Source organism: Chlamydotis macqueenii, chromosome 1 (genome assembly GCF_036417535.1).
Source record: "Chlamydotis macqueenii isolate bChlMac1 chromosome 1, bChlMac1.mat, whole genome shotgun sequence".
Classification (NCBI taxonomy): Eukaryota; Metazoa; Chordata; class Aves; order Otidiformes; family Otididae; genus Chlamydotis; species Chlamydotis macqueenii.
Genome location: NC_141556.1, coordinates 92,923,125 through 92,938,775, shown reverse-complemented (window position 1 = coordinate 92,938,775; position 15,651 = coordinate 92,923,125). Strand labels below are relative to the sequence as shown.

The window sequence follows — 15,651 nt, the reverse complement described above, 5'->3', positions numbered from 1 at the left end:
GCCCGGCTGCTCTGTGCCCCGTGGGTTCCGCTCCGCTTCACCCCCTCCTCGCCGCCCCCGGCTGCTTTTTCCCGTCTCACCCCACCGGGGCGGGCGCACCCACACCTTCCCGGGGGCGCGGAGCCCGGCCGGGGCCTGCCCGCGCCGCCCGCCGAGGGCTAGGCTTCTCCCCGCCTGCTCGCCCGCCTGCTCACTCGCTCGCCCGCCATGGCCCGCGGGAAGGCCAAGGACGGCGATGGCAACTGGAAGAAATTCATCTGGAACTCGGAGAAGAAGGAGCTGCTGGGCCGCACCGGGGGCAGTTGGTGTGAGTGCCGGGCCGGGGGTGGCGGCGGGGCCGGGTCGGAGGGCGGCGGCGATGCGGCGGGCACTGCAGCACGGCCCGCGGCGCCCCGCCCCGCCTCCAACGGCTGCGGCGGGGCTGCGGCCCCCGGGGCGGCGGGGGCGGGGGGGCGCTGCGCTGAGGGGGGCGCCTCCCCCCCTCCCCGGTGTCCGGTGGGCGCTGCCCGCGTAGGTGTGACTGCAGGTGGGGCCGGGGGTGAGGCGGGGGCCGCCCCCGGCCCCGGGATGGAGCCCGGGGCGGGCCGACCTTGGCGAGGGCGCCTCGTCCTTGGGGCTCCTTCCCCGCCGGGCGGCCCGGCCCGGGAGCATCGCCGTCGGGGGAGCCCGCCCTCACCTGCCCGCCACTTTGGGGCGGCTTTTCTATTCCACCCCCTCCCTTTTTTTTTCCTGGATAAAGGCAACTGAGCTAATTTTACCTCGCCGAGAGAGAACAATTGGCTTTCAGTGCCTCTGCGAGAAGGAAATGGCTCTGTGGGCATCTGTGACTAAACCCTCACGATGCAGTTATTAGGTGCTGTACAAACAGCGCTCCAGCCTGAGAGAGGCTGTTTAACGTTTTTTTTAGGCAAATAGACAAGTCTCCCACTTGCCGCCAACCGCAACTGCTGTGCTGCCCTTGCGGGGCTGGATTCGCCCCCTTTTGTAGGGGCTCAGCCGCATCCCGAGCCGCCAGCCGCAGCCCTGGCAGGCGGGTGGACGAGAGCCGGCTTCTGCCGTATCCTTACGTGAGCAGAATTGGGCTGTGGGTGCGCGTGGATAGGTGCTTTCTGCTCCTCAGGCACCAGGCGACTGCGCAGCGCTTTGAGTGCGGAGGAGGCTGAAGCAGGGTCCTTCTCCCAGAGTGCCTGTACCCAACCCGCGTAGGACTCACTTCCATTCGTGGAGTCGATCTGCAGGCTGATGATCCAGTTCTTCTGTCCTAAAACCTACCTGTTGCGGGAAGCTTTCTTGTCCAACCCCGTTGCTTGGTCACTCTACCCGCTGTGTATTTTCTCAGAGCGAGGAGTGGTTTTTGACCTTTAAGGTGCCTTTGGCGTTAAGAGCATCCTGGCTGGGAACCTGATTAAATAAGCTACCTCCCAGCGTTTGCCTTTTGATGTTACAAAACTCGAAGGCGTTACGCTGCAGACAACAGCATTAGTGTTTGGTTTGTTACAACAGCACCTCCTATGACCGTGCTCTGGAAAAAATTTCCACACGTCCCTGACGTCACAGCCATTTGCTTTACGCTGCCTGGATACCAAAGAGTGCTTTTAACTCCTGGAGCACCACGCTACGGCACCCAGCTCTGCCCACCAGCCCTGGCTGCCTCCCCTGCCTTCTGCTTCCAGCGCACGCGAGGAAGATTAGAGGATGGAGTGCCTTTCTGACAGTGTCCCCAGCCTCTGTGTCACTGGCTGTCCTTCCTGCTTGCCTGTCTGTCATACACTTGAAAAGAAAACAACCAGAACCGCCTGCTTTCATCAGGAGGCTTCTCCACCGATGGAGGTTTTCTTATGATGGGATTGGGCATAGAGGAGGAGTACTCCCACCTACTGCTTCCTCCCCTTCCCTTGTAGCTGGTCGCTTCAAGTCCTTCAAACAAACCCTCTCTTTTTCCCTTGCGGTGAGATGAGGACAGTCTGAGATGGAGCAGGCTCTCTTTCAAGGAGTCGCTGGCCCCTGTGCTCGTCTGCTTGTTCCTGCAGCCTGATTAGCATATAGTTGCTTGGCATGGGCTGGCTTATCCTTTCTTGTAGGCGGCCTGGTGATGCCTAGTACAGCGTGTTACTGTGCAGTTAATCAGTCGAGATAATCCTTGTAAACTGGTAACTGATATCTGGAGTTTGAGCCATGCTGTGTCTTTAGGCTCATCTCCATCCCCCACTCCCTCCCCCAAATTATTCTAGGCATCTCCCTTTAGACTAAAACTAAATTCAGTCTTCTGTTATTAGGTAATTTCCTTTTTAATTGGTATGAGCAGTGCTGGAGCACCTTTGTAGACAGACAAGGCTGGTAAACCTGTGGTACTGAGACTTGCCTGAGCACTTTCCTACTTTTGAGAGTGAGTATTGGAGCTAATTTGGGCCTGAATTCTGCTCTCGTTGTCTTTAGTGGAGGTGATAGCCTGAATTACTAGAGGAGAGCAGGCTTTACGATTGCTTGTAAACCTGAATGTAACACTTACTGTAGACTCTCCTGGGAAGAGCTTTGGAGCTTTGTGGAATGGGTGTCACTCGGAGCACACTTATAGTCTGGCTTCTTGCCATGGGGCAGTTGCTTCACTGAAGGCTCATCACCTGCGATAGTGTGTGATGGTAGCATTGGGTCAGCCGAGATCCTTTAAAATGTGGAAGAACATGGTTTAATCTTCCTGGTTTACAGTCCTGAATCCTGATTCATGGATTTCTAGGTTCTCAGGGGCTCGTGCTTCCAGCCCCCCCAGACACCTGGAGTGACCTATTTTCTGCCTGCGTAATATCACTGTTCAACATATGCCTCTGCAACGGGGCTTGCCATCTGAATTCAGTGTGCTGGGCTCTTTCTTGCAAGTGGCAAAGGTTGGAAACTTTGTCCCAAAACGTGACTGCCTTGAGAGCTTGGTCTGATTCCTTTTTGTTTGTTTTCTCTTGCAGTTAAGATCCTCCTCTTCTATGTCATCTTCTACGGTTGCCTGGCAGGTATATTCATTGGGACCATCCAAGTGATGTTGCTCACTGTCAGTGAATTTGAGCCCAAATACCAGGATCGAGTGGCACCTCCAGGTAACTAAATAGGAGGCCTGTCTTTGACTTGGTGCAAGCTGTTCTGGGGAGGCGGGTTGGTTACTCACCTCAAGAAGGAGGATGAAATAAGCACGTCTTTGCTGCAACACATATTAGTAGGGGGTGGGTATGTTCTTAGCCTTCTGTGTTAACAGTACTGGGGCTCGAAGGCAATCCTGCTAGAATTGAAGGTTGCATCGCATGAAATATGCCTCCTGTCTGAGAGGAGCTTGAACCTGAATCACTGCTCTTCCCTTCCCTTAAACTTGAAGCAATGGAGTGAGGCTAAAAGGCTTCACTTGGGAATGAGCTGTATGAAGAACCTGGGTTCAGTTTGTCTTTCTTCATAGCCACTGTGTTCCTCTGGGTAAGTGAAGGGACAAAGGCAAAATGTCAGCTTTATCTGTGCAATGGGGGTGCACAGGGAGAAGGGATCGTACTGATCCTGGGTGTGCTTACTGAGTATATTAGCCAACACTGAACCACACTGTCTGATCTAGAGGAGATGGGATCATTTACTAATGGGTATTTCAACTGAATATGCTGTGGGAGGTTAAAGGTGGGTCTTGTAGTTGCTGATGCACAACCTTTCTTTACTGGACAAAATAAGTATCTGCTCAGAATTAAAATGATCCCTTGAGTGGTGTCTGCAGCCAGCCTGCCTTGGGTAGGAGCAAATGGAGTAATGAGCCCTTGCCGCAGGTTCCCTGCGCTGCCTGCCCAGGCTCTGCTGCGCTATCTGATTCCGGCTGCAGCCAGCGGCTGCACAGAGCGTGGTGGGGGAGCTGCGCAACTGCTGCTTTCCCACATTACAAATGACCTTGAGGCTGCTTGGCACTGGGGATGGTAACGATCTGTCTGCAGTTGCTCTGTAAAACAGTTCAGAAGCTTTTAATAACAGTGGTATTTAAGTGACAATTGTGAGGCCGATGGCTTGTAGCTACAGAAGTTGGCTTTGGTGTCACATGGTGTCTCACAGCCCCGCTCTCTGCAGTGTTATGCTGTGGTTATTCCCTGCTCTGACAACACAGGGGACACTGTCATCATCAAATGGTGTTATATCTCAGCAAAGAATCATCTTTTTCAGATAACCGCTTTTCCACTAGCGCTTTTTAAAGACGGAACAGAGACTGGAAATGCTGTGCTAGCGTGTGGCACTTCCTAATGTCGCAGCATAGCTGCGGTAAATGCTGTCTTCAGGACTGAAAGTGGCTGTTTCCATCTCTGCAATGGGCTCTGACATTTGTAGGAAAGACTAAACTGTCACTGATCCTGCCCAGAGCCGTTAGCTGCATCTGACAAGCCAACATGGCTAATAGTGGAGTAGTTGTTGTTTCAATAATGTGTTTTTCCCCAGCTGAAGCCCAGGGAAATTATTTCACCAGACGTGAAATAATTAGCAGAAAAGCCCATGGATCTTGGGTCACATCCAGATAGGCCTGATGTCGCATAGTTACTCATTCTAGGTAAACTGTTCGCTTTCTGTGTAATAGCAGTTTGCAATTCTAATTTCAAAGCAACTCTGTGGTAAAATTTCTGTGTCAGATTTCAGCCTGCAGAGGATTTTTATTCATCTCTTAATAGCGTACTGCACCAGTTTTTGTGGCTTATCCTTTTTTTTAACCAAAAAAGGGAACTGAATTTCGAGATGCTCTCATAGTGTGTACTACAGAAATCAAAATGGAGGAAGAATGCAAAGGTCATCAGGGATCTTTGTAATGGGCATGTACTGAAATCAAGGGGAACAAAATCCAGCTCTCTGAATATATGACAGTAGGCAGCCCAATAAACAAGGGTTTTGAACCAAGCTGTAACGGCACACGTGTACGACTTCAAGGAGATATTTGCTAGTTAATAACACAAGGTCCTTTGCAGGGCATCACACAGTGACTCTTTCTACAGATGTGGACAAGCTAGGGATAAGGCATGGTGGAGGTGATCTTTTAACATTGAGTCTGTTCCTCATCCTGTAGCATGGCAGCCATTAGACCACAGTGAGTCAGAAATAGCCTGTTCACATTCAGAGATTGACACTGCAGTGAGTTGCTGCACTGCTGTGTCGGGGAGGTCAACAGTCCCTGTATTGCCTGTGCTGCGCAGGGCTCTCCCCTGTGCTGCAAGCACAACTGCTCTTCTGGACACAAACACAACGTGTGGGCATGTTCGCTCCTGCACTTGGTGAGCATCGAACTCGAATTGTCTGTGATGTGGGACCCCTGCAGGTGATGAACTACATAAACCAGGCTGTTACGCAGTTCTAATTCCTGGTTCTTGTGGGAAGATTTGCAAGCCAAGTAAGTATACTGGCAGCTTGATAGTCCTGGATTTTGCTAGTGGAAAAGCAAAACCAAAACGTGGTTTTATTCTTATTACAGTGCTCTGTAACTTGCCCTTCTTAGGCAAGTCACTGCTGTGTCAGCCAAAAATGGCTGGGAAAAGGGAAATTACACTTCAGAATCTACAGGAGAAAATACTGTAGCAGCTGCTATAGTATCATTCCTGTTCTGAAATAAACCAAATTTCATAACAGCAGCAGAACCTGCAGGATGGTTTATTGAGTTATTGACAGGGGTGTAACATTGAAAGCCATAAAGGGCTATTTTTGTAGCCAAGTGCCATTACAATGCTAATTGGTTTCTGCATTGAACGCAACAGGAATGTTATACAGGGCTTCAGGGCAAGCTGAGTTTGTACCTTTCTGTGATACTTTTTTCCTCCTCTTGTTTTGGGGTGGGGAAGGGACAGTGAAGTTCACTTTCTTATCCAACCTTGATGTTGGGACAGCCGCAGCTCCCAGTTCCATGTGTGCTGCAGGCTTGGACTCTGCTTTCAGCACAGAGCACTTGCCCTGCTGATAGGGAAGGATGAGGGTATTGCCTCTAAAGCGGTGTGTACCGAGCGTTTGAAAAAATAATACTCCATTCCCCTCCTCCCCTTCCCCACCCCAGGATAAATTGGGCTGCGTATCCTGCCATCTTGTGGTGTGCATCCTGTGGAACACAGCATCCTGTCACTGGGGCTGGCGTAGGGCTGAGAGAGCTCACTGCTGCCTAAGGCTTTTAAGTGGCAGCTGGAAGGAAGAATCCCTGCTCAAGGCAGGGGATTTTGGGTGTCCCTGCTTCAAGCACTGCCTGGCTGTGATGTGCCTGGGCAGCGAGGCTGTGATGGAAAAGGCTGCTCGGTGTGCGTTCCCCACTTGGCTCATTTAGCTGGGGTAGCAGTAGGGAGTTGGCAGGAAAGCCCCAGGGAGCGTATGCTGCCTCCTGGGAAGCTGCACTTTCTGCTTCAGTCTCTTGTCTCAGCACCTATGTTTGGGAAAATCTGAGTCTCAAGCTCCAGGGATGTTATCTGCTGAGCAGGTTTTGCTGCATTTTGTAGAAAACTTGCATCTGCTTTTTGCACTTTGGGGATGAGGTAGAGGGTGACCAGAAGCTTGGTAAGACATCGCTTGGTATGGAGGCTTTTGAAGTTTATCCTCATTTAGTGAGCTAGGGGAGTGGTAAATAGAAATGGCGTAGTGATTACTCAGTTTGTCATCTGTGTCATCCCGGGAGCATTCAGGCTCATTCTGAACAAAGATTACGTAGTACTTGGAAAAAAAGCATTGCATGGTGAAGCAACAGTGGTTACTACGGACTTACACAACCATTCCTAATAACAAACCTGACTTCCCACTTCTAGTTTCTTCCTCTTCACCCTCAGGACACTTTTTCCTGCAGTCTTACTCCTGCAGCTTAGAATGGTAAAGTCTATGTGGAAAATCTGGTTTTAGATGAAGTTGAATAAATGTGATTTTATTCTGCAGTGGTGTTTTGGAAGTGGAACTGTAGCTGGGAAAAAGACTTCTCAAGCTTTTTTGTTTTAGGTATCTTGGTACATCCACAGATGTAAAGCCAACAGAAGATGGTGTCTGTTACCAAGTCAAGGCATTGCTCATGATTTATGTGGACAGTGTCAGTCAAATGAAGACAGTAATCACATTTTGTAGCAATGCACTATAAAGGCCAATTGTGGAAATTGTCTAAAGTAGTTTGTCAGTATTTTTCTTAGCCAGAAGTTACTTGATTCTTCCATTTGCGAAGAACAGCATAATGATGATGACACCATGGTGCCTGCTGTGTTAGTAGCATGAGATGCAGAACTCTGCCAAACAGATCATAGTCTGAAGATGGGAGGATTGTTTAGACTGCTGGCTACGGAAGCACTTGAGGGTTTCTTTTCCTCCCATAGGACTTGCTCATGAATGGCTTCCTCATGTGCATGAAGTCCCTAAGAGGCTTATTTATCCCTGTATTTTGAGCCTCATACTTCCCTAGGTGTCTAGTAACCCATGGTAGGTAGCACTGAAATGGCTCAGCGTTATAATTCTTTTCTTATTGTCCCTACTTGTTTCAATTCCCTTAATGGGCATGAGGGAAGGGAAGTGTTCTGCAGAGGGTACCTTTTATCATACCAAATCCAAGATATTTTTTTTAAAAACAAGATTGCTTAAAAAGAATTGTGTTAATTCTGCTCTGATAACAGTATTGAAGCTTTTATTCTGGCTATGGGATGTACAGATGGAAAACAAAGAAGGAAATGATAGATCTGTGCTTAGAGGGCCAGTCAGTTGCAGGCATGTGAGAATGGAGGTTGCGGTGGAAGCCAGTAGTACATATTGATTAAAGATAAAGCTATTTTCATAACAAGCCTTTCATCTTCACAAGGATTTGCTTCCTTGCTTCATAAGTGGGAAGACTGATCTCTGCTTCACTCTTGTCTTAAAGCACCTGCTGTACCAAAGCCCAGCCCAGTCTGGTTCGTCCCGCTATCTGTAAATGCCCAAAGTTTGGCTGAAAGCAGCCCAGCTATGGCCCCAGGCTGAGCCTGCCTGGCAGGAACAGTTCTCTTGTGCTGGCCACTGGAATAGCTGTATGGAGGTGCTGCTTGGGCTTTGGTGCCGCTCTGCAAAGATTTGCAAGACAAGGATGCTTTGGGTGGGAGTCTGTTCTGCCAGTCAAGTCACTTGTCTCCTGCGCAGAGGGTTGGCTTTGGACTGTACGTGTTGGGAGCCAGGCTCTCTTAACCGGAGAAGAGAATTAATCTGCTAGGTGGCTTTTATACACCACAGGCTGTATACTGCTGACCTTTCCTTCACCTTGGCCATGCCTGCATGGGTGCGTTTATGCATAACCTTGAACGAGACAAAAAACAGAGGTGGAGAGCTCCTTGGTTTTAGAGGTCCTGACCAGAACTATATAGCTTAACTGCCTGACCGAAGGTTAACAAGCCTGGCCAAGCTTTCTTGAATTTTATATTTATACACTTGCATGACACACCTGTAACTTGAACTCTGGAAAAGGCAGGCCCAGGAGAGGAACCAAGGCCTGCCTTCGCTGCAGTTCCAGATGGCCACTTCAAGTGACTCTGAGCCTATTGCTTCCCAGCTGAGTGGTAATATGAGGAGGGTTCAGCAGGATAGGATTTAAGTCCCCTACTAAAATTGAACTTGGCTTATTTTATATATATTTGTTTATAAATGTCTGTGAAGCAAGGATGCAAGCAATTGCTTGAAAAGGGGTTGAAAGCCACCAAGGGGAGTAGTAAGCTGCTTCTAAACTTTTAATATTCAGCCTGGTCAGTTTGTACCAGAGGGAGTTTTGAGTGGTTAGAGCTGCTTCCTGGAATAAAACTTGAAACCCTGAGCTACTCATGAGTGTCTCGCTATCTTTGGCTACTGGGAGCTGCGTTTAGGGGAACAAAGCTAATCTTTGTCCAGGTTACAAATTCCAACTCAGTGGGTAGTGGGGAGGGGGGAGTGGTGAGCTGGCTTGAGGAGGGACTAAGCAGAAGCACTCAAGTGGCTTTGGAAAAATTGCTGAAGTCACAAGCTCCTGTGGGTTGGGGCCAGCCAGCTAAGCTGCCTGAGTTTTGCACCAGGGGAACTTGTTGGCAACAGGCCTGTTTTGAAAGCTGTCAAAGCAAAGTCTGCTCCCCTGCTCCTTTTTCTTGTTCTCACTAAAATGAAGATGACAAACTGAGCAGAAGTCACGCCCTCAGTCACTACAATGACTACCACAAAAGCAGCATGAACTCCAGTTCCTGTTACTTAAGTTTGAAGTGTTAGCCATGCATCAGTGCATTCAATTAAAATGTGACCTAAACATCACACAGGAGCAACTATTTCCAGGTCCCATAATGAAAAAGAAAAGGGATTGTAACTTTTCATCATCTGTAGGCATTACTTGTACCTAGTCCCTTGTCTTCTCTGTGCATTCTTTTTCTGTTCATCCTCCTGAAGTCAAAAGTGGAGCTGGTTACACAGCCTGGAATCTAGGACAGTCTTTTAAATGTCTCTCCAGTGTGGTGTTATTTCCTGCTCACCTACTTGGTGATGAGCTTCCGATTAGAGAGCTCAGAAGGCTAGTTCTGCAATCAGCAATGCCTGCTTACAGAGTGAAAAGATCAGAGAAGACGATCAGGCTGACGAATGTTATACTGAGTGAGAAATGTCTCCTGCCCTGCATCCTACGAGGGAGACTACACAAAGGCACTGTGGATTTACAACCAGCAGAGACTGTACCTGACTTGGGGAAACTTTTCATATTTTATTGTGAGGATTCATGAGTGGGCAGCTCTGATTTTTATCCTAAACACATAGTGTGTTTTGCTGACTTTCAAGTCAACCTATGAAGGAGATGTACATCAGAGTAGGCTTATTGTGTGTGGTTGGTCTCACACACAGACAGCTTCCCTTCTGTCCTTGGGGAGGCAGCAGAAGTGGGCAGGGAACTGTGGTTGACTGTTTTTCTTGAGGAGAACCTTGACTTACAGCCTCCCTTCTGGATTCTGTGATTTTTATCTGCTTAGCGATGCAAACATCATGATGAATATTCCAGACTGTTGTGGGAAAGAGGAGATAAGAGCCTGTCAGAGCCTCCCCTCTAGTGAGCTTAAGCTGTTTTGTGCAAGTCCTGAAGTCTGAAAGATAGAGATTAATTAGAGTTACGTTCTTGGTGTGCACTACATTGCCTGGAGGCTGTGCAGCTCTGAGGTGTACTTAATGTTTTCTTCCCGGTTTTGCTTTTCTTAGGACTGACTCAAATCCCCCAGGTACAAAAGACAGAAATTTCCTTTACTGCCTCCGATCCCAAAAGTTTTGAGCCGTATGTAAAGAACCTTGAGAAGTTCTTAACGGACTACAGCGCTGAACAGCAAACTGAAAACATAATATTTCAGGACTGTGGAGGTAAGTCTTGATTGTTTCCTGCAGCTGAGGGCTCTGACCTATGCCTCTGTGACAGGTCCATCAGAAGCTGAGGGTCAGCAGCGGTAGTCTCTGTCTTTGGCTGTTCCTTTTATTGTAACCAACGGCACGCTGGCAAACTGGCAGGCTCTGGCTTCAGTCACATGGCTCATTAAATGACTAGTTTGGACAGACCAGGCTCAGACAGGGATGTACCTCAGAGCTTACTGTAGGGGTTATATGGTTGGGAACTCCCAGGTTTCACTTGGTGAAAGCTGCAGCTGACTGAAAAGCATGTGGCGCTGACCTATCCTCTCGGAAAGCCACGGGAGTTTTACTGATGACTTTGCTAAAGCCAGCATCGGTCCTCTTGTTGCAATGCAGCAAAACATCTGGGAGATACTAACCTTTAATGGATTATATGTAATAATGTGGAAAGAGACCATCACCTTGTAATATGTGCATGTAAAATCTGAGGGGAACCCACTTGTAAAAGCTGCCCCAAAAAACCTCTGAGCCAGTGGATTACAAATGTGTTCTCTTGTAGCCTAGAAGAATCCTCAGCTAAAAAAAGCCAAAACCTCTGCGAACTTGCTGGTCTGGCACCAGCCCGCAGGTGGCTGAGTGCAGGTCTGTGATATCAGCCTTGAGAAGGCTGTTTGGACAGGGGGGAAACCCTAAGTACAGATTGAAGCATAAGCGTTGCTGTTCCTGACAAGCAGAAGGTCACGTTGCATACGGTTGTCTTTTCGTTCCCCCACCATGACAGACATACCTAGCGATTACAAAGACAGAGGACCATATAATGATGCCCAAGGCCAGAAGAAGGTCTGCAAATTCAAACGCGAATGGCTGGAAAACTGTTCTGGAATAAATGATCCCACCTTTGGGTACAGGGATGGCAAACCATGCATCCTCGTCAAGCTCAACAGAATTATCGGCTTCAAACCTAAGGCAAGTACCTCTTCCCTTTCTAGAAGCTACTGATAAGGAGGAGGAGCTGAGTGCAGATTTGCTGTGCCTGCTTTTCTGTCTCTGGAGAGAGAGCAGTATTAAACCCCTTCTGCAGAGGAGAAATTGTGAGATGATTGAGTAACTGGCTTTAAAAATGCTTTTCATTGAAAAGCAATGAAGACTGCACACTGCAGGTTGGTAACAAGTAGCAATAAACCTCATTGTGCAAACTCCTGGTTATTTATCAGGTAACTTCTGAGCCTGCTAACTGAATTGCTCCAACACAGTATTTTCTGCAAATGATAAAACACATTTTAAGTTCCTGTGTGCATCCATGGGACCGTATTAGACCGACGCTTATCTGTGGTAAGATCAGTACATTGTGTTGTGCCCCAGCCTACTCCATTCTTTCCTCGGGCGGTGTAGAGTTGCCTGCCTTGCTAAAACCACTTAATTAAATGAAGTCATGCTAATATTCACTATCAGGCTGATACGTAGTCTGTAAAGCGTAAGCTACATCTGAGAGCCAGGCACAGCTCTTACTGCAAGAAAGGTGAGCAGATCTTTAGGTTATTTAATGCAGTTTCCCAGATGCTGTAGGATGTCTGTCACCCACTTGCTCTTTGCTGCAACTGGAGGTATGTTTGCAGTAATGCTGAATGGTGTTGATCTGGATGAGAAAGATTTCTAGTTTTTTTCCCCAACACATTTAAATGCTAAAAAAATTAGCTAAGAGTTCAGTGGCAGAGCACATTATTGAATAAGGTGATGTGCAAAACCTGCCGCTCCATCTTCTGGATGGAAAACAGCACAAACGGTGTGCTAAGCCACCCTCACCGCCTTCCATTAGTGTAGCTGAGGACAGGGAATGGTGCTGTCTAGCTAACGTGTTTTGAGGAACATTTTTCTTCAAAGGGAGCCTGCCCTGTGCTAAAAGAAATGAGTTGGATTTTGGCTCATCTGGCCCAGAGTGGAAAGAGTGGGCGTGTTTTAGCAGGAATGGTATGCAGTGGTTGTGGGATGATGCAAGATGTGCATGTCTGATGACTGGGGAAGAGTAGGGTTTGGTGTGTTCCTCTTTTCTTTGCCCCAGAGCTCTGAAGAGCTCCAGACTGCATTGGACAGCAGGGTCTAGTCAAGGAATGACTTTACACGTTTCATTTAGAAGCAATGTGTGTATCCAAGGCAGTATTTGTTTCCCTCATTCCACGCTCCAGCAGAGACTGGAGCTCTTCTGTTCGGCAAGATGTGTGTAAAGCAGATTTGAGACTTGTTGTGAAGCAAAACTACTGCACTTGTTAAGAGATCAAAGACCAACATCAGAGCCAACCCTCCCAGCTTTTCCTGACACACTCGGAGCCTTTGTCCTTCCCTGTATGTGGTGTGGAAATTCAACAGCATCAGGGTGTGACTGCCACTCTTTATTCTTTCTTGTGAATTTCCAGTCCTAGCTGCGCTCACCTGGCAGGCAGGTGGCAAATCCTCCAGCCCGCGCCTCTTCCTGCCCCTGCCAGTGCTTTGCACAAACAAGCCCCACTAGCTACTGCTCTGCCGTGAAACGCTCTCCCCAATGACACCACGAAATGGACAACTGTCTGATCTGCTTGCCTTGGTATCCGCAGGTGTAAGAATAGGCAACAGCTCTGCTGGGGTTAAGTTCCCTGGCTTCTGATTGTGTTATGTTGCATGTCCGTCCCAAGAACCACCACCAAGAGCTGTTGCCTCTGAAACTGAGCTAGAAGGGATTTCGGTTAACAAACATGTGTTTGGTACCACTGAGCTTTGCTGCTGCAGTCTGCAGAGAGGTGTCCAGTGTGTAACATCCCTTTGTTCTGGGTTTCTTCTAGGCTCCGGTAAATGAGAGCCTCCCTCCAGAGCTTATGGGAAAATACCACCCCTATCTCATCCCTGTCCACTGTGTTGCCAAGGTAAGTTGAAATGCGGTAGAGCAGAGTTGGGAAGCTGCAGGGGAAGACTGTCTTAAGTCTTTGTCCAAGTGCAGTGACCCCTCTCTGCCTTTTCACAGACAACTGGGGTGGTTCTCACTTGGGCTATCTCCCCCTTCAGAACAGGAGTTTCTCAAAACCTCATTGGTGACAAATGACAGCTAGCGCTGCCTTCACAGGGAGAAGTAAAAGCAGGCTGGATGGCAAAGGGCATCCTGAAAAACAGCCATTTTGTTTCCAAGTGTTGTACTGGAGTCCTTGGCAGGGATGGCTAAAAAAAGGGCGTGAGGGAAGAGGTCTGCTTTACTTGGTGTTGTAAAGCAGCTGAGAAAGAGCAAACCTTTTTTTTTTTTTTTTTTTGCCAAAGATAGTGCATCGGTATGACAGGAAGCTGTGGTGATTTCTGAATGTGTAAACAAGTGGTTGAGTTGTTAAATAAAGAAAAACCCTCTTCCTGGCTGATGTGTGCTGGGAGGTGCTTATTGTGTAGCTGCTGGTTAGACAGGGCTTAAGTGTCCTTTCTGCCATCGGGACCGTCCTTGTGCTGCCAAGACAAGGATCAGAGAGGTCCTGGTCTTGGTGAAAAACAGAAGCTGCTTGGGAAAGGGGCTGCCAGAGGCAGAGTTTGGGTGACTGACATCGTTTGTTCTTCCTTTTCCTGCCCCTTTAGAGAGAGGACGATGTAGACAAAATAGGCACGGTGGAGTACTACGGGATGGGCGGCTACTCCGGCTTTGCCCTGCAGTACTACCCCTACTACGGCAAGCTCCTGCAGCCGCGGTACCTGCAGCCGCTGGTGGCAGTGCAGTTCACCAACCTGACCTACGATGTGGAGGTGCGTGTGGAATGCAGGGCCTACGGGCAGAACATCCAGTACAGTGACAAAGACCGCTTCCAGGGACGCTTTGATATTAAATTTGACATAAAAAGCAGCTGATTGTAAGCACAACTCTCTTCCTCCCCTCCCCCGCTCCTCCTCCTAGCCATTTAAAAAGGTTAAAAAAAAAAAAAAAAGAACAAAAAAGAAAACCTCCTAGTCTTGAACAAACTGTCATACGTATGGGACCTACACACGTAATCTATATGCTTTACACTAGCTTTCTGCATTTACTAGGTTAGAATGTAAACAAAGTGTAGCAATAGCGACAAATATTTATTCTACTGTAAATGACAAAAGAAAACAAAATTGAGCCTTGGGACATGCCCATTTTTACTGTAAATTATGATTCCATTACTGACTTGTAGTAAGCAGTGTTTCTGGCCCCTAAGTATTGCTGCCTTGTGTATTTTATTTAGTGTACAGTACTATAGGTGCATACTCTGGTCATTTTTCAAGCCATGTATTGTATCTGTTTTCTACTTATTGTGAGCAAAGACTTTTGCTGTCCAAGGTGTAAATACTCAATGGGACTAGAACTGGCATGATTCTTCTCATTATTTTGTTCCTTTTCAAAGAAAGGCCCACCTGTGAGACTATATTTAACAGCACTCCATAAGGCTTCTGACTTTTCTGTGGTGTTAGGGTATTTTATTTGGAGGGGTGGCAGGGGAAACTAACTTAAGTGACGTTCAAGAGGATAGATGATGATTGTGTACTGTGCTTTGTAGCGAATGCTGTCTCTTTCCACCTCTTCCCTCATCCTCCAGTATGTTGTGTGAGAGACTGGGTCAGACTATCACTCTTCTCAGTGATAGGCATAACTCTTTGCTTTGTATATTTTCTTTCCTTTTTCTCTTTTTTTTCTCTTTTTTTTTTTCTTCCTGCTGGAGGCATCGCACACTGTGGTGCTAATGTCTTTATTGAATGTTTTAACCATTTTCATGGTGGAAGAATTTTATATTTATGCAGTTGTACAATTTTATTTTTTCTGCAAGAAAGTGTAATGTATGAAATAAACCAAAGTCACATGTTTGAAAATAAATCTTTATTTTAAACTTTATAAAAGCAATGCAGTACCCCATAGAATGGTGTTAAATGTTGTCTAAAGTGCAAAACTCTATGTCCTAACATGTAACAATAGCCAGGAGTACAGTGCTCTTGTTGATCTTGTATTTCAGTCAGGTTGAAACATTGGACAAATAAATGAATGAACACACCGGTCTGTGTGCACGTCTTTTGCTTTGGGTGAGGATGGAGGCTGTTAGTTGTCCAGAATCTTGAAGAAGTACTGCACCTGTTTCGAACAGAAAATACATCTTTAGCTGAGACATTCTGGAAATGGTAAAGGTGGCTGAAACACGCCTTGGGATCGCCTTAAACTGCTGCTCTTCTCTGAACAAATGTGTTACACATCAGCTCTCCAACAGTGGGGTTTGGTGTTAATTGTTTGTTTTCCTCTCTCCGTGAGCTGAGTAACACAGCTGCATTAGAGACAGCTGTCGCACACACATGATCACACCAGTCAGGAACCCAAAAAAGTCTTCAGTGTATTCACCGTTA

The 15,651-nt window shown here is 47.6% G+C and overlaps 2 protein-coding genes across 3 annotated transcripts in view; one reads left to right on the top strand and one right to left on the bottom strand.

Moving 5' to 3' along the window:
* Positions 1 to 11: 11 nt before the first annotated feature.
* Positions 12 to 15,307, top strand: ATP1B1 (ATPase Na+/K+ transporting subunit beta 1). The gene is made up of 6 exons (XM_086761595.1): positions 12 to 307; positions 2,958 to 3,086; positions 10,159 to 10,314; positions 11,081 to 11,265; positions 13,113 to 13,193; positions 13,882 to 15,307. The coding sequence occupies exons 1-6, from the start codon at positions 208 to 210 to the stop codon at positions 14,146 to 14,148; spliced, it is 918 nt and encodes a 305-aa protein (XP_086617721.1). The 5' UTR covers positions 12 to 207; the 3' UTR covers positions 14,149 to 15,307.
* NME7 (NME/NM23 family member 7) overlaps positions 14,939 to 15,651 on the bottom strand; it is a 96,855-nt gene continuing 96,142 nt past the window's right edge. For both annotated transcript variants that reach the window (XM_086761570.1, XM_086761581.1), the window contains one exon: positions 14,939 to 15,385. In XM_086761570.1, the coding sequence (XP_086617696.1) occupies positions 15,353 to 15,385 (33 nt within the window). In that variant the 3' untranslated portion in view covers positions 14,939 to 15,352. The remainder of the gene's footprint in view (positions 15,386 to 15,651) is intronic.

Bases quoted from the DNA above. Each gene is read 5' to 3' on its own strand.
- ATP1B1 (XM_086761595.1), top strand. From the start codon at position 208: ATGGCCCGCGGGAAGGCCAAGGACGGCGATGGCAACTGGAAGAAATTC. The intron at 10,315-11,080 runs GTAAGTCTTGAT...CCACCATGACAG, and splicing joins AATATTTCAGGACTGTGGAG to ACATACCTAGCGATTACAAA. The intron at 11,266-13,112 runs GCAAGTACCTCT...GGTTTCTTCTAG, and splicing joins TTATCGGCTTCAAACCTAAG to GCTCCGGTAAATGAGAGCCT.